Below are 26,221 nucleotides of genomic sequence, written 5' to 3'. Positions count from 1 at the left end.
CCTAATGGAATATATAGAGAAGAATTAGTTAAGATTTTTTTGGAAGGGCTCAGAAATGTGGAGAAGTAAGTTAAAACATATGAAGACAGACACACAGATAAAGGTACTAGTATTGAAAGCCCAGAAATAACAACCCCCCCATGTATGTAGGACCCATGATAAAGAAGGCGAGAATATGCAATGGGGAACAAGCAGTCTCTTCAGTGAATGGTGCTGGGAAAACTGGACAGCTACGTGCAAAAGAATGAAACTGTCCACTATCTTATACCATATATAAAAATAAATTCAAAATAGATTAAAAACTTGAATGTAAGACCATAAAACTTTTAGAAGAAAATATAGGCAGGAAGCTCTTTGACATCAGTCTTAGCAAGATTTTTTTGGACCAGTATTCTCAGGCAGGAGTAACAAACACTAAAATAAAACAAAAATACGTCAAGCTGGAAAGCTTTTGCACAGCAAAGGAAGCCACTAACAAAACAAAGGCAACCTACTGAATGGGAGAAGATATTTGCAATTGATATATCTGATACACAGTTACTATGCAAAATATATGGCGAACTTCCACAATTTAACATCAAAAACCGACAAACGACCCAATGAGAAAATGACAGAGGACGTGAATAGACATTCTCCAAAGAAGACATCCAGATGGCCAACAGGCACATGAAAAGATGCTCAACATCACTCATCATCTGGGAACTGCAAGTCAAAACCACAGAGAGGTATCACTTCACACCTGTCAGCCTGGCTATTATCAAAAAGACAAAAAAATAAGTGTTCGTGAGGATGTAGAGAAAAGGGAACCCTTGTGCACTGTTGGTGGGGGTGCAGACTGGTACAGCCACTGTGTAGACAGTATGGAGTTTCCTCAAAAATGTCAAATAGAATTTCCATATGATCCAGGAATCCCCAGTACTGGGTATCACCCAAAGAGTATGAAAACCCTAATTTGAGAAAATATGTGCACCTCTGTGTTTTTTTACAGCATTATTTTCAGTAGCCAGATCATGGAACCAATCCAACCCAGTGTCCATTGATGGATGAATGGATAAAGATCACACACACACACACACACACACACACACACACACACACACACACGAATATTACTCAGCCATAAAAAAAAATGAACATGGGTGAACCTAGAGGGTCTTATGCTAAGTGAAAGAAATCAGGCAAAAAGATAAATACCTCAATTATTTCACTTACATGTGGAATCTAAAAAAACAAAACAACACAAAATAGAAACAGACTCATAAATACCAGAAACAAACTGTCAGTTGCCACAGTGGTGAGGAGTTGGGGGTTGGCCAAATAGGTGAAGGGGATTAAGAGGTACAAACTTCCAGTTTTAAAATAAAGAAGTCATGGGGATGTAAAATATAGCATAAGGAATATAATCAATAATGTTGTAATAACTTCGTATGGTGACAGTTGATAACCAGATGTACAGTGGGGACCATTTTGTAATGTGTAAAAATATCAAATCATTACGATGTACACCTGAAAATAATAAGATACTATATGTCACTTATACTTCAATTAAAAAAAACCACACAGATGCAAAATCAAAACACTTGCTCCATTCAAATGCTCTGGTAAACGATGTGTTCTGTGTTTTCACAAATATATGAGTGCTGCTGTAGTCATTATGGAAGAAACAGGTAAATTAGTTTTCTTCTCCAATACACTGGCTAAGGTTAAAACAAATTTTCTTTTTTAAATAAGCAAATTATACCTGAATAGTGCATAAGTATAAGAGATGAACAGAGAGAACCCCTACCCTCAACAAACTTGTTATGATTCTCTAACTCTTGCAAGCCAGCAAAGCTTTAGTTTTTGGGGACCTTTTAAAATAAGGATCAGTGTGGATCTATGCTGGTGGCATCTAGAGCTTTTGTCTCATGACATTTCCCATCATCTTTTAGTCCTGGGGGACCTAAAAGGACATCAGCTAATTTGAAAGCCAAGAAGTATCTTTCTTTAATGCAGTAAGCCCACTTCTAGAAACAATCCTAAATAAATAAATGCTCATAAGATTTAATAGTAAGGATAGTCATTGCAGGATTGCTATAACAGTCAAAACTCTGGGGGGGGGTGTAAACAGTGAACAACAGGAGTTTATCTAATTAATGGGACAATCATCCAATGAATGGGTCACTGCAGTGTGATAGGGGAGTGTGCCAAGATAAAAAGTCAGAAGACCCCGTGACCCTCTGGAGGAAGCATTCTCAAAGGAGGGGAATAGTTAGTCAAACAGATTTGTTGTTTCAATTTCTCAGTTTTCTATGGAAATTGAAGTATGGAAAACAAGATATGCCGGAGACTGCTACTCATTCTGCCTCAGGAAAAGAACTCCGGGTTTCTTCTGGCGAAAGAACCCAGGTTAGAAATAAAGAAAAACATTTCCCTGCTTTTTCTTCAGTTAGAGATGGCTAATGAAACACAAGCAAAAATTAATGGGTGGGAGTTCTAGGAATGTTAGTTAGGAGGAGGACAGATAGCTGGCATGGGCTTCTCTTGCCTTTCCTTCCCCTTCCTTCTTATTGACTAGAATTTGGGCATGATAGCAGGAGTTCTGGCAGCCATTTTGAACCAAGAGCTTTCCATACGATGAACTGACCTTGAGGATGGAAGTCCTTGAGGATGGAATATGGTTCCCCAGTGATAAGCAAACACAATAGGAGCCCTGGACTACCTGCCTCAAGAATTCTTTACATAAGGAAAAACAAGTCCTTATAAACTTAGACCACCATTATCTGGATTTTATGGATGTGCAACTGAATCTAATTTCCACTGGTTTACTCACTAAAGAAACAAAAGACCAAATAGAAATCAGAATGTTACTCAAAGAATCACTCAAAGCTACTGATCTATAAGTAGGAGGCTATTCTCAACAGGTGGGTGATGATGGAAATATTATTTAATGAAGGGTATTCATATTGCCTTGCCCAGTAATAACTGTTAGCACATATTTTTCTCCCTCAAAAAAAGCCAGGTGAAACATTTCAGAATTTGGTTTTCCAAATATTTGTGGCACTGATGATGTCAGTTGAAGCTGATGATTAAAGAATATGTTTATATGAAAATATTTGGTCATCCTTCAAAGCAACACTTGGGACCCAGAGCACACTTGAGCTAAGAACACTGTCCTGAATAAAAGGACAGAGCAGCTGAGGGTTTGCAGTGAACTTCAGGCCTTTTGGAGAACTTTTTATTCTTTTGCAAGTGACTCAAATGATTTGAAATTAATCAGTTCCTTCATTTCATTTCAGTGAATGAAACAACCATAGTGGTAGCATTGACAGCTAGTGTTTATTGAGCAATTACTATGTGCCTCACACTGTATTAAGCACTTCATTGATATTATCTCATTTACTGCTCTCCACAGCTCTGAGAAACATCCCCACTTTTTGGGTTAGGAAACTGATATTCAGACAAATTGGCTTTTCCAAAGGCTCAGAGCTAGGCCATATAATTGTTGAGATTCATACTCAAGTCTGGATAACCTGAAACACTGGCAAAACAAAATGTTCATCCAAAGAGGTGAGTTTGTGGAAAGTTTTATGTACTTGAAAGAGGGATTTTAATACAGTGGCTGATAGAATATGCCTTGAAAAGACCATAAATCTCCACTCAGAATGTTGATTAAAATGATCTAGCCCTGGGGCGCTTGGGTGGCTCAGTGGGTTAAGCCTCTGCCTTCCACTCAGGTCATGATCTCAGCGTCCTGGGATCGAGCCCCGCATCAGGCTCTCTGCTCAGCAGAGAGCAGGGAGCCTGCTTCCCCCCTCTCTCTCTGCCTGCCTCTCTGCCTGCTTGTCATCTCTGTCAAATAAATAAATAAAATTAAAAAAAAAAAGATCTAGCCCTTCCTAAACTTTAGAGCCATGACGTTTGGCTTGTCTTTATGTAAATCCATGGCCCCCAAGACCCTTCTCTTCTACAAGCTCTCAGATTTTCATTCCATACTGAGAAGGAACAAGCAAAGTGAAGTGTGAGATAAGTTTTCAGAGTATTTTCATTTTAACAGGCTTCCAAGAAATGGTTATGCTGTGACAGACATTTTAGGCAATATCAACAGGTTTGCGAGGCATTGAGATGGGACAGGAGGATTCTTGGCATCCCATCCTGCATGGGCAGTTTTGACTAGTACCAATGCTGGGGCTCATGATACAGATTAGAAATCCAGCCAGCTGGTCAACTACAAAAAATTTTTTTTAAGATTTTATTTATTTATTTGACAGACAGAGATCATAAGTAGGCGGAGAGGCAGGCAGAGAGAAGAGGAAGCAGGCTCCCCACAGAGCAGAGAGCCTGATGTGGTGCTCGATCCCAGGACTCTGGGATCATGACCTAAGTTGAAGGCAGAGGCTTAACCCACTGAGCCACCCAGGTGCCCCCAACTACAAATATTTTTAACTGAACCACAAGCCCTTTCAAAATTGTTTGAAGTGTATATTCAGCTCTTATATTCTCCTACTTCTAGTGACTCCTTGCTCTTGCTCCGTCAGTCCCCTCATTTATTAAATACATTGGCACTAGCCTCTCAAATTTGCTCCATCTAACCAGCCTCACATTGTCCTGAGGTGTTGCAGTCTGTCCCCAGACCACTCACCCACACATAAGCCCCTCAGGGAGGCCCAATCTGTAACAATTAGAAGCTCATGATTGGAAAAAAAAAAAAAAAACTGCCTTGGTTTGAATATCTGGTCTACCCCTTATTGTATGACCTAGGGCAAGGTCTGAATCTCTTCGAACCTTAATTTTCATGTCTATAAAAAGGGTAAGATTAGGGCAGGGTTAGGTCATGGGACTATTGTGAGGATTAAATAAAATAATCTACACAAAGCATTTAGCACAGAGCCTGGTATATGGTAAGCATTTAATAGAATTTAGCTTCCATTATGGCGACCCTGTTTACTAACGATTTTCCATGTGACTCTACTTTGGCTCCCTGTTACTAGAGGCACACTGAGTTACACAATCTCTGCAACATTCACCTGAGAATATCTTGGGTCTTGAACACATACTCCTTTTCCAGCTCTTTTATTTGGCAGCCATCACTAAACCCACCTTACCACTCTGCGGTGACTCTCATTCTTTGACTCTCCACCATCTTTCTTTTTTTCCCACCTGCCTGTTTTCATTTCTTTCATTAGTCATAGTCTCTTTAGTCATAGTGGTCCAACATTTGTATCATCCTCATGACAAGAAGTTCAACTTCCTTGCTTTACTGTGTTCCCATGTTACCAGCAAAACCTGGCCATGGGTTAGTATCGCAATTCTCATTCTTATACGTTGGGATTTTCACTGTAAACTACTGAAGGGCAATGGTGGCCTGAACCAAGCTAGCACCACAGAGGATGTGCTCAAGGATTTGCTGAACATCTTAGCAAGGCGTCCAAACTCTTTTTTATGGCTACCCCTCATTTCTTTCATCTAGGTCCTCCAACCCCACATGCTATGTTCTGCACTCGAATCACTTGTAATCTTCTGATGCACCTAGCTTTTTCCCTCTGTTATTACCTGAATATTTGTGTCTCACCAAAATTCATCATGTTAAAGCCCCAACTCCCAATGTGACCATATGTGCAGATAGGGCCTTTATGGAAGTGGATGATCATAAGGGTAAGGCCCTGATCTGACAGGATTAACAGCTTTATTAGGAGACACTAGAGAACTTGCTTTCTCTCTCTCCGTGTGAGGATAGAGCGAGAAGGCAGCCCTCTGCAAGGCAGGAAGAGTGATCTCACCAGAACCTGACCCCGCTGGCACACCATCTCACATTCCCAGCCTCCCGAGCTCTGGGATATAAATGTGTGTTAAGCCCCCCAGTCTGTGGTATTTTGTTATGGCGCACTGAGCAGACTAAGATATGATGCCAAGAGAAAAACACCTATAAAATTAGAGCTGTATTTATGCAAACGTCTTGGTATCACAGGGACACACTAATAATAGCAGCATCTTTATGTGAGAACAACTCATTCATGCTGAGTTTAAGCCAGCAGCCTCTGTTTTAATATCACCCTGATAGGGCCCCAGTGTCTTGTCAGTGATTTTCCCTCATATCAAGAAGCCTGAGACATACTCCTCTGATGGAAGAATTTTAATGATAAGCAGATATGAGGATGTGCTGCTCTTGACTTTTCTCCTTAATCTTAGTGGTCATCTGATAATAATGTAGACTGGGTTACATGGGTTGGGCTTGATACCATTAGGAAATTTCCTTTATATTTTCATTGCGTTATTATTGCTCCTGAGGCATATAATGTTTCAATTTTTTGGTTTTAATAGTTCAATATAATGGTCTATAATTCTCAAATTACAATAAAGGAAACTGGAGAAGAAAGTCCTAACATAACATCTTTTTTTTCTCAAGGGAATGCATTTTAAAACATTGACAAACATGCAATTTTTTTAAACCATTATAAATGATAAGCTCCCCACCCTTGCTCTCACTCTCCCCAACTACACCCAAAAAGCTTACTATTCCCATCACATGTATTTTCTAAAGATTTTATTTATTTATTTGAGAGAGAGAGAGCAAACATGTTAGGGGGAGAGAGAGGGGGAGAGGGAGAAGCCGACCCCCAGCTGGGCAGGGAGCCAGATATGGGGCGTGATACCCGGACCCTGGGATCATGACTTGAATCGAAGGCAGATGATTAACCAACTGAGCCACCCAGGTGCCCCTCCCTTCACATATTGAGAGTGGGATTCATAATATGGGGTGGGCTAGAATTTTATCATAGCAGAAACTTTCAGCATTTTGACTTTAAGATTTTATATATCAGCAGCTATAAATCAGGGGCCCTTAGGCCAAATCTGTCTTGCTTGTGTGGTTTGTTTGATCAGCATAATGTTTAACAAGAATTGAGTTTGAATGCCTGTTGGTGGGGTATGCTTCCTCTACTTGCCCTGGGGATCCATCTTCACCTGCCCTTTCCCTGGGCTCTTTCACACAGTTACTCCTGAAAGCATTTGAGTTGGCAGTTCTGCTCCGAATTGAGGTGCTGTGTTTTGAAAATAAACCTTTTTATTGACATAAACTACATAAAGTACACAAATCATAAGCATATAATTTGGTGAATTATCACAAAGGGAACACATCCATGTAATTACCATCAACAACAGCAAAAAGAACATTATTAGCACTAGAATCCTCCTGTCTTTATTTTTCTCACCTCTAAAACAAATGGGCACCGGTGCTTTAAGAAGCACCGCGAATATTTGGATTTCTGATATACATATGATATACATATATAGGTTCCTCAGCTGACTTTTGTTTTGTGTTTCCTTGTTTTATTATTTTTTTTTAAATATTTTATTTATTTATTTGACAGAGAAATCGGGAGAGCACAGCAGGCAGAGCAGCAAAGGGAGAGGGAGAAGAAGGCTCCCCACTGAGCAGGGAGCCCAATGTGGGGTTCGATCCCAGGACCCTGAGATCATGACCTGAGCCAAAATCAAGAGTTGGATGCTCAACCTACTGAGCCATCCAGGTGCCCCGAGATTGTGTTTTCCTTTTGAACATGACCCCTACCAATTTGGGCTCTACCCACCTCTGTGAGAGTTTTTATTTCACAGATCATTTTTAAACTTGAGAATATTTCACCATTCCCCCTCTAAGCGTGATGCATTCACACTGCAACTGTACTGGACATTCCCCAAATCCACATTTAAGCATCTTGATCTCTGATATTATCTTATGTCCTTATATCATGCCCACCAGTGGTATTACATATCACTTGTATTTCAAAAACAATGTCCACAACCTTAAATCTGCAAAATACTTGAGACTTCACATTTATTATTGAATAAAGGTAATTCTGGTCCATTTGCTGGGATGTATTCTTTAAGCTCATAGCATGGTGTAATATTGTACTTTCACCTCAGTGAACTGTAGAGGCTGTTGTGTAGAGGAAGGGTGGGACCCTAGAGCACCCCTTGGTAGCACTGAAAATAGCATTTTTAAGTGTGTTATATCGAGAGTTATTTTTATAATGGAATCTTATGGCTATATAAATGTGTTAAACTTGCTGAAAAAAAAAAAAAAGCTCCATATATGGGTTTTTGTATCCCTATAGAAATTACTCTCAAACTCGCTGATGCCTTTTGGACTTGATAGTATGCTATTTCTATTGGTAAAATAATTGAAAGCGAGGAGCCACAGGAATTTTGCACACAGCTTATTCTCTCCCACTTGCATAGTTACTCACCTGTGATAGCCAGCTGAGTCACAAAGAAAGTCATTCTTGACTTCCTCTTCCTCCTCCACGTAGAGAAGAGCACCATGGAGTTTCTGACAATGGTGAAAACAAACAGGACCCATAGAGTTATCAGCTGCTCAGTCTGTGAGAAACAAAGCAACACAAAACCGGTGTACCGGGGAGAACCAGGGTACTTTACAGAACACAGGCTCAGTCTTCACTACTGGAATGTCTTCCTCCTAGTCTCAAATCCTTACCTCTCAAAGCTCTACTCTTAAGAGAACAGAGACACAGTGGTCCTTATTTACACTGATGGAGGTGTAAATTGATGTAACCTTTAAAAAAGATCTATTTGGAAATATATGTCAAGGGACAAAAGAATGTACCTATATTCTTTGGCCAAGCAGTTGTTTAAGACTACAGGACAGAATTCAGGGTGTGAAAAAGAATACCACAGTAGCAAAGATGCAGATATTTATTGTAAGAATAAATTGGAAATCACTTAAAGATAACAAGATAGTTGGGGCATCTGGGTGGCTCAGTGGGTTAAAGCCTCTGCCTTCACCTCAGGTCATGATCCCAGGGTCCTGGGATTAAGCCCCACATCGGGCTTTCTGCTCAGCGAAGAGCCTGCTTCCCTTCCTCTCTCTCGCCTGTCTCTCTGCCTACTTGTGATCTCTGTCTGTCAAATAAATAAATAAAATCTTTAAAAAAGAAAAGATAACAAGATAGTTAAGTAAATAAAGCACTTCAAGTCAGTGAACTATTATGCAGCTATTAACAATAACAACCATGAAGATTATGTAGCAACATTAAGCATGCTTATACTATAACAGTAAGCGAAAAAACATGTTAAAATTGTATATTGGATATAATTATAACTCTGCAAAATTAATACAAGTAAAGAAAGACTGAAGTATACTAAAGTGCTAAGATTGGCTATTTTAGGGTAATGTGATTATGGGTTATCCTACTCTTTTTCTTTTGACAGAATTTTATAATATAGTAATACTAAAGTTTCACTGAGAAATACATAAATAGTAAACAATGGGGGAAAAAGCAAGAATGCTACTCATTTAAAATGCCAAGTCCTTTGTGAGAAGTTTTCCACAATTCCTTCAAATGGAGATTTCCCTCTGTTTAAAATCCATGGGCAAAGGCCCAGGGTGCTAGGACAGGCTGGACAAAGGAAAAAAGCAGAGCAAGGCCATGGGTGAAGAGCTTGGGATCAGGGGATCCGGAGGCAAGCTTGAAACAAAAGCCAAAACCTAGTAGCCCAAACGGTCTGGGCAGAATGCTGGTAAGAATGCACAAGTCTAATGCTGGCATGTGAAGTGCTTCTCTTACTTGGTGGAGATAAGAAGAGCCCGTTGTGATGGTAACATTTCATGTGTCAACTTAGCTAAGGGATAATGACCACTTACTTGGTCAAATAGTAGTGTAAGATGTTGCTCTGAAGGTATTTTGCAGATGTGACTAATATCTACTTTCAACTTCAGTTTAAATATACAGATAACCCTTAATAATATGGGTGGGACTCATCCAATGAGTTGGAGGCCTTAAGAGCAAAAGCTGAGGTTTCCCAGCAAGAATTCCTTGAGAAACATGGGAATCATGCCTGAATTTCCAGCTGGCTGCTCCTTTATGAATTTCAGACCTGCCAGTCCCAAAATCACTTGAGCAACTTTCTTAAAATTAATCTCTCTCTCTCTGTCTCCCTCTCTCTGTCTCTGACTCTATATTTCTACTGACTGTGTTTTCTGTGGAGAACCTTAATATACTAAGTATCTGAGACATCACAGTAGTACTTTTTCTTATATAAAATTAATTTTAAGTTATGCAATAACAGATACACGGATTCTTCTCTAAAACCTGTAACAATTCAGGGGGTCCTGGCTGGCTCAGTTGGTAGAGCATGTGACTCTTGATCTTGGGGTCATGAGTTCAAGCCCCATTTTGGGTGTAGAGATTACTTAAAACAAAAACAAAAACAAAAACAAAAAACAACCTGTAACAATGCAGATAAAGCTCAAAGCCCGGTTGCCACTACTCTCTGTCTTAATTAACTTCCTTCTCCCAGAAGGTAACTATTATTTTGATTACATTATCTTTCCAATCCTTTGAAAAAATACTTTATAGTTGGATGCCTGTATACACACACACACACACTCACACACACACACACACACACACACACACACAGGCATAGCAAATAAATAGTATTGTGTGCGCGCGATTAGCAATTTGGTATTTACTATACTCTGTATATACTGTGCGTATTGTTCTTCTCAGTCAGCCAGAGAAATGGCCAAATAAAAGGTGATACTTTCATACAGTGCAGTAAAATAGTTCAGTTAGAAGAAATGGATTAGATTTGCTAAAACAAAATATGTTGACAATATGGGGAAACTTCTAGACTGAGGGGGAGGAGAGCTGGTGAGTGCATACTGAGTCAGCTCCATTCTTGAAGCCACCATCCTCCCCAAGCACCCCTGGGCTTTCCTGGCCCTGCCAGATGTAGACCCAAACCTGGTCTGCCAGGCTCCAGGGCTTGAGCAGTTTCTCATGGTTTCTCCTCCAGTCCTATCCTTTCCAGAAGTCCAGGCTGGAGCAAGCATCTCCGTGAGCCCTGTAGTTTATAACACTGATATTCTGGTTCTCCGTCTCAGTTTTACAGAAGGGTTCCTGCGGCCCTGGGAAGAGCTCAGAGCCTTGAAACTACAGATGGTTGGAGTTGGGGGCACCGTGGTAGTGTTGGGGGGCAAGGTGTATGACTGGAGTGGTAGGACCACAGGGTTGACGACCTCCACTCCCTTGAAAGGCACAGGCGGCAGATACCTCCAGCCGCTTACTCATCTCCCATTTGGAGAAGAGTCTTTGCTCAGTGCCAGGTTCTATACTTTTTCTCTGGTCCTTTTTTGACCAGAGGGGTCACCTTCTTCTGGAAGATCCATTTCTCCAGCAGTCTAGATATGGGTGGCATTGAGAAAGCATCAAGAATGGAAACTGTGGGGCACCTGGGTGGCACAGTGGGTTAAAACCTCTGCCTTCGGCTCAGGTCATGATCCCAGGGTCCTGGGATCGAGCCCCGCATCCGGCTCTCTGCTCAGCAGGGAGCCTGCTTCCTCCTCTCTCTCTCTTCCTGCCTCTCTGCCTACTTGTGATCTCTGTCTCTCAAATAAATAAATAAAATCTTAAAAAAAAAAAAGAATGGAAACTGTTACAAAAAGGGCTGGTCTGAGGGGAATGAGGGAGTGGTTTTAATAAGAGAATTCTCTCCTTGGAGAGAGACGGACTGTTGTCAGGAACAGATAACAGCAAGGGAGGCCTTTGAAGTGCCAGAACGATGTTTCTCTTTCAGCAGCTGGTGTGTAGATGGTAGAGCATGAATAAGTGATTTGAACTTGCCTTTTAAAACTTTAGGGCAACCTGTGGACCAACATAAGGGGGCTTAGACATCTGTTAGCAGAAGGACTCACTGACACTGGGATGCTGATGGCTGATCCAGTTAGGGGCCAGTGTGGGGGAGGAGGCACTTATGTCCCCAGTATATAGTGTGCTGTCAGGGAGGGGCCCAGGGTCTTGGGAGTGTTTACAGGTCAGGAAAAGATAAGGAGCCCCTAGAGCAGGTGGTGTGGCAGATATGGGCACACAAATTCCTGTCAAGGCCTGCTGAGAATACAAATGAGAGACTGCCCAAGATTTTCTCCTCTTGCTTTCAGGAAATCTGTTCATGGGGAGAAACATTTCAATGCCTTAATGTCTTTTTTCAAATTAGAGAACACACTGTCACGTCCAGGCCACTTTTTCAGCCTGGGCAATGGTGGTGTGAGTGTTGTTTCCACACCCGTCCAGTACTGAGTTGATTTCCATTGAACTCTTTCAGTATCAGAAGAAGAAGAAAGGGAAACATTAGAATATTGGTGATGTTTCTTTGTCAGATCAGAAATCCAGATCTCCACGGTGAGCGGACAGATGGAGAAGGAGGCAGGCTACTTTGGGGATGGTGGGATGTCAGGAAGGTGGTGGATACAGGGCTGTTTCCCTTACTGAGACTGTCTCACCAGCACCACCTACGGCTCTGCTCTGCTGCCTGTGTCTCTTAGCTGGATGAAAGCAGGTGGCCGTGTCTCCTCCGTGGAGTCTGTGGCATTCAGTGACTTCCCACAGAAATCTGCCCCACCTCAGCCTCCTGTAATAAAATCTGCTGAGGTTGGCTTCGGCTTACTGCTCCTCCAGGAAGAGACTCTTACTTCAGAGGAGAGAGTAAATGAGTTTCTCTGCTCTGCCCTCAGAACGTCTTACCTACTCTATACCTGACAGAAATTCCTCCAATTTTGCAACACGTGAGGTCAAACCTCCCTATTTTCTCCTTCTGACACAGAACTTTTTTCAACTAAAATTATACCCTGAAGGCCTTCTGGATGAGAACTGGAAGGCGGAGGAGATTTAAAAATTTGAACTAGAATTTTTTTCCAGAATGTTTCTCTCCTCATGCTCTCCTTTCCTCACATAACTAACTGCCTGTGGTAAGTACGGTGAAGCCTCATTGCCAAAAAAACAACACTGAAGTGGGTAAACGGTTTGCTTTTCACATGGCACGTTGGTGCTCATGCAGCTGGCATCGAAGTGCAGAATTCCAGAAATCAAGTTTCTCTGTAATGGAGGATACCTCTGGCCTCTCACTGGTCATGGGGCAGCTGTATTCCTTGTCTTCGTGTGGCACAATTCTGACCCAGGCATCCAGTATCTTCAGAGTAGGCCTGGAGCTCAGATTGGCTCCACAGGGAGCACAGTGACAAACACTGCAAATCAAATTATCCTGGTTAGATAGATCCGTGAGTTGGAAGTCGGGCCTCAGGAGGGCTGGCATAGTTGGTGCTGGCTTGGCTGAGCCTTTTTTCTTAGAAGCTTGTGGTCACTGTGCTTTGGGCTGGTAGACCCAAGGCTCTCTGTAAACAGGTCAGAGTCTATTCTCCTTGGGACTGGATGGTATCTATCGGACAGGCTGAGCAGGTCCTGTGAAATTAGGGGCCCTGTTCCTGCTTTAGAGTTCTCTATTTGAAGACAATCTCCCCTCAGAGACTTCAGGAAATTTCCAGATGCAAGAATCTCCCCACTCCCTTCTTGCTTTCTGGAGTCTTCCTAAGAGCCATGTTTCTTTACTTGTTTATTAATTCATTCGCCATCAATTAATTGTCTATAGTATAAGGTGTTAGCAGTACATGTAGAGTATATAAATTATACTTGGCCAAGTTTAAATCCTGTTTCATTGAGTAGTACAAGGGGCATTAAGTATGCAAACACTTACTTGTAGGATCATTTATTCATAGCATTCTTACCCATGCATGCACAAACACACAGACACACACAAATCCCAGGGTAATACGAGGATTTGGAAAATTATAACAATGGGAATTGAGGAAGCAAGTTCAGACGCATTTGAGTATTACAATCAGGTGAGTGATTTGTAGAAAAGCCTGACTTGGGATCAGACTCTGCTACTCCCTAGATGTGTAATACATAGGTAAGTGGTAACATTTCTTAGTCTATTTTTTCACTTATAAATTGAAGATAAAGATAAAATCTGCTGCAGAACATTTGTGATGGATAGAAATGACAATGAAAATGCAGACTCCGAGCTCTGTGCCCAATGCATAGTATATACACAATAAAAACTGCTTTTTCTCCTTCTTCAGTTTCATGGACTATGTACAGGTTTGAGGAATGTTTTATAAGTAACTCACAGCCTTTTCAGGAAGATGTTTGAATTCACTTTGTTCATCCTACTTTCAGTTCCAGTCTGTTGGAATTTCACCCGAGTCTAACAGGCCCTCGAACCCCAGATTCCTTCACCCAGCCAGGTAGGGATGGTGTCCCAACACGGGTCTCAAACCCATTGGAGAAATATAGCTGGGAATCAAATGCCCCCTAGTGGTCACGTGGGGCAAAATTCCAGCCAGATGCTCAATACTGAGTAGAAGTAATGGGTGAGTTTGAAATTTTTCAGTGACTAAAGACTACAGCACTTTCAACTCAGTTACATGGTTGTAGGCATGACTAATTGGTTTTCAGCCTCAAAGTGATGAGGCCATGCGGTGACATCATCTCTCCGCAGTCCAGAAAATGAAGACCTGGGATTTAGAAGGATGAATTACAGCATCCCCTGGATAATGCTGGTGGTGCCACAGGGCTGGTATTTGGGGTTTCACCCCATGGGATAGGCTTTCAGGCCAAAAGGATGCCTCTGAGAGCGGGCATTAAGTCTAGGTCACCACTCCAGTGTGGCATTCCATCTTCCCCATAGAAAGTGCTTAATAAATATATCTGTTGGATGTATACACAGATATATATCTATATCTAGGGCAGCAATATATGTATATGTATATGTATCTACAGTTAAATAAATATATGTTGGGTGGATATACAGTTAATGACAAGTGAAAGGGTACTTATAAGTATCACAGAACAGGTTATCTGAAATGGGAGTTATATCAGGAAAATGCCAGACATTTAGTTGGGGGACACTATTTTTGGTGCTGGTTATGTCAGACTTGTCTGGAGACAAAAACAAGATTTATCCAAATTCAAGGAATGGTAATTCTCTTTTCCAGGGGAGTCCTGGAAACCGGAATTAAAAGTGTAAAGTATCATTAATAATTATAAGGTGAGTGGGAACTAATTTTATTAGAGTGAATCACATTAATCTAGCACCTGACTGACTTAGTTTGTCACATATAGTAGATGCTTAATAAACATTTGTTCTTGATTGATTGTCATGGACCAAACATTTGAGAAGCTTTACGTATTGCTCATGGATATCACAGACTGACCAATGAGATGGCACTGTCCTCCATTTTGTAAGTAAGAAAATAGGGCTCATGGAATACCCAGCTCATAAGCGATGTCGCTGGGATGTGAACATAGCTTTCCTGGACTGTAAAGTCCATCTCCTGCTTACTATGGTGGTTTTCTGTTCCAATTTGGGGCCAGGATTGGTGAAGTTGACTCACTTATTTTCAATTTTCATTCATTTTCCTCTGACCCAAAACCTGTCCGTAGCTGGGTTTCTGGGGCTGGGTCAGTTTCATGACTGTGTCCGGCAGAACTGAGTGTGTAAGGTCGATGCTCAGTACATGTTTGGATGGACAGACCCTGGAGCAGAGCATGGCTCCCACCCAACTGTCATCATTAATACCACACAAGAAGCAGCTGCATCATCTGTCCCAGGAATCACAGAACCTTCTGTACCACTTACATTTTCATAGCTCATTTTACGATTATTGTTATTTTTGTGATGTTGAAGATGAATCTCTCAAACACAGGAAGGAGCAAATATATCTTAGTTCCCAAGAGAGGAAATGAAATCTCAGAAAGGTTATGATTCAGCCTCAGTTCTCAAGGAGCAGCAGGAAAGAAACTCTGCTCTTCTGTCACTGAGACTCATATGCCACCTGTCATTCACAGCACGCAGGCTCTGAGGCTGCTCAAAGCTCTATTAATTTGCTTAGGTGGGCTGCAGATATCCAAAGCAAAGATCTGAAGATGTTTAATTCCACTGAGGATGAATCACCACGTAATGCAGGGAACACAGAATTGAAAGTGAGGCAAGTAGGAACAGACCACAAAGCTTTGGATTCCTGAAGGTGCCTAATTAGACCTGGGGAATGAGATCCATTGAGGGGATCTAGAAACCCCTGAGCAGCAACTACTTTTGCACAGTCGGGAACCTCTCCCTCGGGAGTTTGTCCCAACTTCTCCCTCTGTCTCACCCCACCTGCTGCTTCTGGGACACTGCCAGGGAATGGTTGGCTAGAAGGCTCGGAGGGAAGTCTGGGTTTGTTGCAGAGAACACACCTTAGCTTCTTCCCCACCACCCCCTCCTCCTAACGATGCCCCCTTTGAAAATCTGCAATTTCACCACCCTCCCAGTAACCATCTGAGATATGCCCATGCAAATACAGTTCAATCACTACCATCAAATCATCTATCTGCATTCACCTTTTCAAACAATTTTACCTAAAACTACGAGAATCCCATCTAGGATTACCCATCTAGGATTATCCCATCTAGGATTAGGATAGCCTTCATTTCTAGTAATCAGTTATCAAGTATGAAAAAAAATATATAACAAGACTTCTAAAATAATTAGTATTGCAAAAAATGAGATAATTATATACAGCTACATGTAAGTCTGAATGTTAATTTAAGTTTCAAATTTTCTATAAGGCTTTTCATACCCCTTTAACAGGGGCCCAGGGCAGGTATGTAGGTTTTAATTTCTGACTAGGGGCTGGTGGGACACACTGAGAGGGGAGTCTCCTGCTTGAACGAGAATGTGAATGGGATGGGCGGTATTGTCACAGCCTGGGTCTGTTGAGGTTGACAGCATGGTTGTGGACCAAGGCAGTCCCAAAGAGTTATGGACCAAGAGTCATTCTGTGAACTCTATGTAGTATATCTGGGGGAAAGGCATTTGCCTTGAGGGGAGACCCTTGTCATCCATCCATCTATTTCTCTCTATATATCTATCTTGGTATAGAAATGATACTCAGACCAGAAGTGGAAAACTGTCCTTGAAATCATGTTGTTGTAAATACACACATACTTGCTGCATTCTGTATAATCAAGTTCAACAAGCATTTATTGAGAATCTAGTTCTAAAGTTCCACATAGTTTGGGGATAGAAGGAAGGCTAAGACAAGGAGCTCATGGTCTGATGGTGGAGAAATAAATGTAAAAAAAAAAAAAATTACTGTGAGCTACTATAATGGAGATTTTGTAGAATTCCAAAAAGGGACATGCAGTAGAACTTTAGGAAAGACTGGCCATGGTTGGTCAAAAGGTGTACCTTGGAGAAATTAATACGTGAATTGAGTCTGAAAAAATGAATAGAAGTAGCCAAGGAAAGAGTAGGATGGCTGGCAATAATATAAGTGAAGGCAGAGGTTGAGAACTTTCAAGTTAGTGAGGAGATGGGGGCCACTCGGGAACGTTAAGTGTGGTCACAGAGCAATGAAGGGCTTAGTAATGAGAAATCAGACCTGTATCCCGAAAACCAACTATTTCAAATGGGCAAGGTCCATCTTAGGTCTCTGTTCTGAGTTAGGAGAACTTGCTACCAAGAGAAGAAAAGAATTCTCCATCTGGAACCTTCTCTAGTTACCTTCATTTCTTCAACTGTCTTTGCCCTACCACTCAACACCACCATCACAAGTGACAGAAGACCACAATTTTATCTCATTCAAATTGGGACTGCACAGGGAAATGATTCACGGCCTAACATTTATTTCTCAAGTTAGCCTCTAGGATACATTAAATAACTGCATCAGCTCTTTCTACTCTGACGAGAAAGTGTTACTTATTGGTCTGGAGTGTTTTATCATTAACTGCCATGGGTTATATTTCATTTTTAATTCCCAAAGTTAATTTCCCACTACCTAATTGTTTTCATTTCAATCAGGGTTTGGTGCATGGGACTGCCTTTGGATGGGACTGTCTGATTCAGCTTTTTGGCTTCTAGTGAATCCTTGAATTTCACCTACAGCAGAAACACCAGCGCCCCACATTCATTTCAATGTGAGTCCCTTCTTGTGATTCATTCCTGGATCACAAGAGAACCTCTAGATCAATCACAAATAGGGTGTATTGGACGTTTTGGGGCAATTAAATTCTGGAATTCCGGGGCACCTGGGTGGCTCCGAGGGTTAAGCCTCTGCCTTTAGCTTAGGTCATGGTCTCAGGGTCCTGGGATGGAAGCCCTGCATCGGGAAGCGGTGGGGGGGGGGGGGGGGGGGGGGGGGGGGGGGGGGGGCGGCGGTTGTCTCTGCTCAGCAGGGAGCCTGCCTCCCCTTCTCTCTCTGCCTGCCTCTTTACCTACTTGTGATCTCTTTCTCTCTGTCAAATAAATAAATAAAATCTTAAAAAAAATTCTGGAGTTCCATCTGAATTCCCATAATATACCAGATCACAGATACTAGAAATCATCTGAAAACTCAGTAGGCTACAAGTTCAGATAGTAATTAATGTTTGTTGAACAAATGAATGAAACTCCTGCTATGTACCAAGAGCTGAGATTAACATTTAAATTGCTATTTGAGCTCTAGACCTTTGAAATAGAAAACTAACATTTGGATAAATTAGGTCCAAATCTCTACACATAGTAGAAACTAAATAATTACTATGTAATAAAAATACCAGAAACAATTCTTCCTGATGATTGAAAATCATCATCCCCTGGAGGCTTAAAAAAATAAGCCTCCAGGGGAGGCCTGGGTAGCTCAGTCAGTTAAGCAACTGACTCTTGGTTTTGGCTCAGATCATGATCTCAAGGTGGTGGGATTGGGTCCCAAGAGGGGCTCCACACTCAACGCGGAGTCTGCTTGAGATTCTCTCTCTCTCTCTCTCTCTCCCTCTGACCCTCCCCCTGCTCACGTATGTGCACGTTCTCTCCCTCTCTCTCTCTCTTTCTCAAATAAATAAATAAATAAATAAATTCTTAAAACAAACAAACAAACAAACAAACAAAAAACCTCCAGGAATTTGTTTTATGGTCTGAAGGTACTAATAAATGGACAAAGTTTCCAAGGAATCTTTCTCCCCCGGGAGCCCACTGCAGTACAGACTCTGATACTTTCAATCTGTACTTTGCAATCCATCTGGGAGATTCACAATCAAGTAGCCAAAAGAAACCAGGAGGAGTCAAGCAAATGAAGAACAACAGAAGCAGACGTGAAGACAGAATATGGAAGAGATGAGAATGGGTAGCGGGAAGGGGCATGAGAGGTGCTCAGTACAAAGATTCCAGGTAGATCATCTTGAACTCTGGGTGACTTTATTTTCTGGGGACCGAAGTTGGGTGGTTGGCCAGATTATAAATGGCTAATTGTTTGTCTGTACCCAACTCATACAGCTGGTAGTCTGCCTTGGTTTCCAATTGTCCTTTGGTTCCCTTGCCTGCATTTCTACATTTACTCTGAGTCTTGCAAGGCTCCCCTGCCCAGGGTAGCACACTAGTCTCTCTATGTCTCATCAGTCATTCCATGGGAGCCTATCTGAGACTTAGAGAAGTAACCACCCGCCTAGCAGCAGGCATCATTCCCACCTGAGCCTCTTGGATTTTGATGGGGTTGGCCACAACACCTTGGGCCTATGCTCAGGAGCCTCAGTTACCCCAACAGGGACCAGTCCCAGAGAGACTGGTCCTCTAGGCTGGTGCCTGCCTCTGTCTAAGCCACCTTACTACTATTTTCCACTCGCCATGGGAGTCTAAACACATTTTGTGGTTCAGCCCAACCCAATGATGATAGAGAAATGATGCAAATGATTGGAAAAGTCGATTTTCAAAGAAACAGATAACTCACAGGTCACGTGCATAAGTCAAAAATCACTATCAAAATCTCGATTGGAGGCTGGAGTGGCGAAAAATTATGAGGAGAATGATATGGGAAAATGGAGAAATAAAGAAATGGGAGAGTTCACTAAATTCCTGAATCCAGCTGTGGCTCTGGAAGTGGGTAACCATAATTCTTTAAAGACCACATCCCTCTCCTTCACACCCAGGTCATTACTAGAGAGACACTGGCAGCTCCCCAGACCTTTCCATGTGTGAGCCTCAGGGGCCAGGACATTCTCTGGAACTCCTCCTCCTTCATTTTGGCGTACTCCCTCCTCCCTCTGTTTGGCATGTGTTGTTGTCACAAAGGTGTCTTGCTTTCAGATGCCTTTTAGAACCTCCCTTAAGGTTTCTCTGCAGAAAAAAAATGATGCTTTCATTTGCTCTTATGGAAATGCACTGAGCGAAAAATATGTGAAAATCTACATGGTGTATTTTATAGGATTACTTAATTATTTCTGATAATAAAAGTAATCTGTGTTCATGGTAAAAAATTTAGTTACATACTGAAAAAGAACAAAGACAAAAACGCACCTTCCAGAGAGAATGTTTCAATTTCCCATTTTGGTATATTTCGTTTCATATTTTCTGAGTATATATCAATATAGCTTATAAAACTTGGAATGTATTATATATGCAGTTTATCATGATTTTAAAAAAGCTTTAGCATTAAATGAAGAGCAATTATTATTATAAGTGCATAATATTCCTTAATATTTCATCCTGTGATTCTATCATATTTTCCTCTTCTATTGTCCAATACCTATGGAATAAAATAAGCTAACACTTAAGACCATGTCTTGGACTTTCTTCTTCTTCTTCTTTCTTTATTTTTTAAGATTTTATTTATTTGGGGACCTGGGTAGCTCAGATGGTTAAACATCTGCCTTTAGCTCAGGTATGATCATGGGGTCCTGGAATGAAGCCCCATGTTGGGCTCCTGGCTCAGTGGGGAGCCTGTTTCTCCCTCTCCCTCTGCTTTTCCCCCCACTCATTCTCTCTCTCTTTCTGTATCTCTCTCTCAAATGAATAAATAAAAAATTTTTAAAAACAAAATCTTCAAAAAAAGGATTTTATTTATTTGACAGAAAGATAGAAAGAGCACAAGCAAGGGGGAGCAGTGGCAAAGAGAGAGAGAGAGAAGCAGGCTCTCTGCTGAGCAAAGAGCCTGACATGGGGCTCGATCCCAGCACCCCGTGATCACGACATAAGCCGAAGGCAGACACTTAACTGACTGAGCCACCCAGGTGCCCATCTCATCCAGTTCTTATTCTTAAGAATTCTTTAGAATTCTTTAGTATTCTTATAATTCTGCAAGGAGAATTAACTAAATCCAAGTGCAAATACATTGTTTAGGCTTGAGTGTATATCACGAAATGGTTCTCCTGAAAAGTTAGCTTAATTGTACTGATTTACTGACAGTGTTACAGAAATGTCACATGCTTTACATATTTTTCTTGAATCTTTGCCAGTTGGATATGTCTCATTGTTAAGGTTGTATCATTCAGACCACTGGCAAAAATATTTTTATATGTTCTTTTAACTCTGCATTTAATCTAAAATTATTTTTTTTTCTTTGCTCATTTTTCCATCAAAAACATCTTTTTTTTCCTTCTAGGAGCTCATTATATACTAATGGCTTTAATCATGTTACTCTTGTCATACAATTATTATATATATCATTACTAGCTATAATATTACATATATTTAGTTTTATTGCCAATAATTTTCTTAGTTTTTGTTTTCCTTTGAATTTTAATTTTTTAATTTTTTAATTTTTTTTAATTTTTATTTTTAAACTCTGAAAGTTTTTGCTCATCTCAAAATCAGTCTGATAATTATACTTTTTTCTAGCTAGTTTATAAAAACTTATTTCCGAAATCCAACTGAAATTGATCTTACAACCTTACCTGATCTAAGAATCATCACCCAAACACCCATCCTCTACTTTTATTGCCAAAATACACATTCCTTATTATTGATTTTTGCAGTTTCTTTGTAGTATTAAGTTCATTTATATACAAGAATTTTATTTTCAGGGAAAACCATTTGTTATTATTGATCTGTCAAGTATTGTGCTAATTCTGAAATGTTTTTGCTTAATGCAGACTTATATTTATTAAAAGCTGATAGGGAAAAATCCCTTTCCTCATTAGCATTTATATTAAAATCTCTTAGTTTTTCTCACCTGTTTTTTTTATGAGTTTTGAATTATTTTGTCACAATAAAACAGTCACATTGAAGTCTTGACTAAAATGGTTTTAAACATCATAAGATAATTTGGGGAGAAGTGACATCTTCACAAAATTTGATCTTCCTATTCTGAAGCACCACGTTTTTTCATTTATTCAAATATTTTATATATTTCATTAGGAATTGATGCTATCTTAAATTTGACTAGTGCTTTCCAGTTTGTATTTTCATGATGCTTCCACAGGCCGACCAGGAGCTCTAACTTAGGTATCTAGAGACTACAGCTCTGTCCTGTCTCTACCATTTACTGGCCTGTCTGACCTTGGGAAGATCACTTTACCTTTCTGGGTCTCATCGGCCCCAAAAGGTGGTTCTGTTGGGTTATTGCACAGGTTCCGCGAGAAAAGAATACTACGTGGCATTTTCTGAGGTGCGTTCCAGGGACCATTGTCTCCATGGCATATTATTAGAGGTAACATCTTCATGTTCTATGGTCAGATAAGTTTGGGAAATCTTGATTAAGTAGAATTAAACTTTTTTTTTTTTTTTTACTGTAAGACTTCTCAGAAACTTAAATAGGCTAATACACTATATATGATGAATATAGTATGTGCTCTTTTCTACACTTTTTTGGTCATAGTTCTTTTTTACACACTCAGCAATTTACATTGTTTGAGTTCTGTGGAACATCTTTAGGGAGTTCTGTTACGGTGGAGAATGCATGTGCTTCTGAACCAGATGGCTGGGTTCGCATTTCTGGACAATCAACTATTGTGTGAACTTGGCTTCTATGCGCCTCACCTTTCTCTCTGTAAATCAAGGATGATAATGCCTGTTTCAGAGTTGCAGGAGTGGCATTCACAATTCTCCAATAGCCCCTGACTTTCCCAGGGGGAGGCTGTTATTTCTGTGTTCCATTGATGTCAGATCTGACCATGAACTTAACTTTAGCCAGTGAATTGTGAGCAGAAGTGATGTGTGTCCCTTCTAGGCAGAAGCTAAAAGAACCAGGGCAGGGTTCACCGTTTTCTGTCTGTCTCTCTGACTGTCTTCTATTCCTGATATTAAGGCAGCCTTAATATCAGCCTATGCCCCTGAGGGACTACAATAAGCAGAGGCCTCTTGTTAACTTATAATAAACACATGGCATGACAGGAAATAAACATTATACTTTCAACTTTCTGATAATAGCTGGTTATTTGTTACCGAGGCATGATTTAGGTTAACCTGAGTAATAAAGGAGTAAATAAAGTAATCGATGGAGAAGACAAAGTGCTTAGCAGTTAGCATTCAATAGATTATTCTAGGTTTTTGGGGGGAAGTAGTTTCTGTATTCTTGAATACCTTTTGCGTTTTTATACCAACCTAAGTGGAAAGCAAAACAAAACAAACCAAAAAAATATATATATCCTCAAAAGGAACGAAGTGCGTTGGAAATAAAATCAAATTTATCCTCATTTGAAAGAGTATCTTCTATTTGCATAGATTGCTATGTGTTGCCAAGGGCAATAGTCCACAGTGTTAGATGAAAGGAAGGAAACTTGCATTTGGGCCCTAACAATATTCCATTTCATTTTTTTATTAAATTATGAGTTGTGAATAATGGTCCTTGCGCAACGACTTCGGTTCAATATCTGTACGTGAATGGAATTCTAAGTGCCTCAGGGAGATCCCTGATCAGATGCGGAGTCTGGAACATTGGAGATGCAGGCTTGGGTGAATCAGGGCTCCAGCCCACAGAGGAGCTGGGCGGAATGCCTTTGGGAGCTGGAAGAAGAGGAATTAAGGGGAATCCTCTTCCCCCTTGCTGTTGCTTCTTCAAGGAACCCCAGCACTCCTCTAGACCTGTGATCTTCACTTTCTCTGCTCAGGGAGCTCTGGAGAGTAGGGGTTTGTTTAAGTTAAGCAAAATCCTCTTTAAAATGCAAACAGCGTTGGAAGGTTAAGAGGGCTGAAGGGAGAGACACTCCAGGGGAAGAATTCCTTTACTCTGAAAGGCTTTTATGCGGATACTTGGAATCTGCTTGTTGAGGAAAAAATGTTTTTAGATAGAAGGAGGACTAGGGAAAAGAGGGAGAAAAAAATTTTTTTAAAGCAGAGCATGCAAGGTCCATGATGAATGCCTGGGGAGGCAGGGATGAGAGCAGGAAGAGAAGACAGCAAAGGGAAAGAAGTACCTCTTAAGAATGTGGGAAAGCTTGACCTGGTTGTTGTTTGTGTCAAGGTTATGCTTCCTTCTTATTCCTCACCAACCACCTATTTCTATCTTGGGAGAACTGTCTCTTTCCTTCCAAAAATAGAACATAAATGGGGGAGGAATCTCTGGAAGTTTCTGCTTTACTTCCCTTCGGCAAAGGGAGAATAATCTGGGTGGGTAGAGAGTGTGGGAGGGTGGAGAATCTGGGTGGGTGGAGAATCTGGAGGGTGGTGGTGGAGAATATGGGAGAGTGGAGAATCTGAGAGAGAGGAGAGTGTGTAGATGGGTGGAGAATTTGGGAGAGTGGCAAGCTGGAGAGTAGAAAGTGTGGCAGGGGACAACCTGGGGGAATGGAATATTTGGAAGAGGGGAGAATCTGGGAAAGTGGAGAGTGAGAAAGAGTGGAGAATCTGGGTGGATAGAGAATCTGGGTGGGTAGTGTTGGAGACTGGAAAATATGGGTGGAGAATCTGGATAGTGGAGAATTGGGGAGAATGCAGAATCTGGGTGAGTGGAGAACCTTGGGTGAATGGAGAATCTGGGTGGATGGAGAATCTGGGAGGGTGGAGAATCTGGGAGGGTGGAGAATCTGAGTGGGTACAGTGCTGGAGACTGGAAAATCTGGGTGGAGAATCTGGATAGTGGAGAATTGGGGAGAATGGAGAATCTGGGTGAGTGGAGAAACTTGAATGAGTGGAGAATCTGGGTGGGTGGAGAATCTGGGAGGGTGGAGAGTGGGTGAATGGAGAATGTGAGAGAGTGGAGAATCTGGGAGTGTGGAGAGTGGAAGAATGGAGAGTGTGGGTTGGGGGAGAATCTGGGAGAGTGGACAGTGTGAGGGAGGGAGAATCTGGGTGGTAGAGAGTCTGGGAGGCTGGTCTTCAGGAGGAAGTCCATCAGCCCTCACTCACTGTTCACTAACTCTCAGCTTGAGGGGATGCTGACAGGAGATTCATGAGTAGAATTCCTCCATGACTATCTTCTTCTTTTCTTCCCCCAAATCCATTTTCCACATGAGAACTCTCTCCTTCCTTACTTCATTTCTCGGCTTCCCGGGCAGAGCTGCCTGAGGATTGCACAATATGGAATTGGTTTTAGGTTCTAGAGCCCATGCCTCACACTTTCCTTGGTTGTCTTTAAGTGTCAAGAATCACATCCTTTTACTTCAGGAAGAACAATGGAAAAATCCTCTTATTGAGCCATTATGAGAAAGTGACCTAATGTTTTGGGTAGTTTTTTAAGCTAATATTTTTAAAGTGTTTTTCACGTTTTTCATAAAATTACCTAGGTACTGTCATTATTTGAAATGTGGAGAATCATTCTGAAAAATTGAAGGTTTTTTCCTTTGGGAAAGAGTAGAGATTTTTCTTACTCAGAAACATATAATCCAGTCTGAATCAATGTTTATAAAACTCTATTCAGGGCCTCTTTAATAGCAGGATGAGAAACCTGAGCATAGCCAGCGCTGCACCACCCAAATGTAGAATAAAAGAAAATGAAATGTTTATTTGATTTTCTGTGGCGCACTTTGAAGGCCTTGGCTTCAGAACTCTAAACATGTGATTTTTGCACCTTTTAAAAAAAATCTACTAGGAAAGTGTTCAACTCAAAAATAAAAGAAAGCCCACTTAACAGGGGCTTAAACAAATAATGAGTGTTTTTGTTTTTCATATAAGAAGAAATCTGAAGGTAGGTGGCTGCTGTCTTTGACTCATCTAATTTGCCCTGGGTTTTCTCTTGTGGTCACAAAGTGGCTGCTGCAGCTCCATGCACTGTGTCAGGATTCAAGGAAGACTGAAGGGGAAAATAAAATGCCAGCCATATCTTTCTCCTTTTACTAGACAAGGAGAAATTTTATCAGAAATCTCACAGGCTTCCAATTAAGTTTCCCAAACTGAGCTACTATGAACTGCAGGGGAGAGACTAGGGCAGGGAGTATTTAGCTGGGGAAGTGAGAGGGGGTTGAGATTAGCTATGGGGTCAACCAAACAGCACTGCCCATTCAGCATCTGTTCATCTTCATCTCCTCCAGGCTCATCCAATACCTCCTTTCACATCTGTTGATGTTCTCCAAAATTTGGAAGCAACTTCTTCATTCCTCAGCTCTATTAGCTTTATATAGTTAAGATTCATGTAAATGGCTAATGGTTGATGTCTACTTGTAAAGTAGAATAAAGAGAAACCTAGGGAAACATTCATAGAGCTGTGCCCTGAATTCTT

At 41.1% G+C, this 26,221-nt stretch overlaps 1 protein-coding gene across 1 annotated transcript in view; it reads right to left on the bottom strand.

Moving 5' to 3' along the window:
• LOC111147403 (neuropeptide S receptor 1) overlaps window positions 1-26,221 on the bottom strand; it is a 147,015-nt gene that overhangs the window by 107,158 nt on the left and 13,636 nt on the right. Inside the window, 1 exon segment of the mRNA XM_022503411.1 lies at window positions 8,226-8,358. Coding sequence (XP_022359119.1) covers window positions 8,226-8,358 — 133 coding nt within the window.

Source organism: Enhydra lutris, unplaced genomic scaffold (genome assembly GCF_002288905.1).
Source record: "Enhydra lutris kenyoni isolate GAN:26980312 unplaced genomic scaffold, ASM228890v2 scaffoldscaffold16, whole genome shotgun sequence".
NCBI lineage: Eukaryota > Metazoa > Chordata > Mammalia > Carnivora > Mustelidae > Enhydra > Enhydra lutris.
Note: the sequence above shows the minus strand (reverse complement) of the source record. Positions and strands in the feature narration are given on the sequence as shown.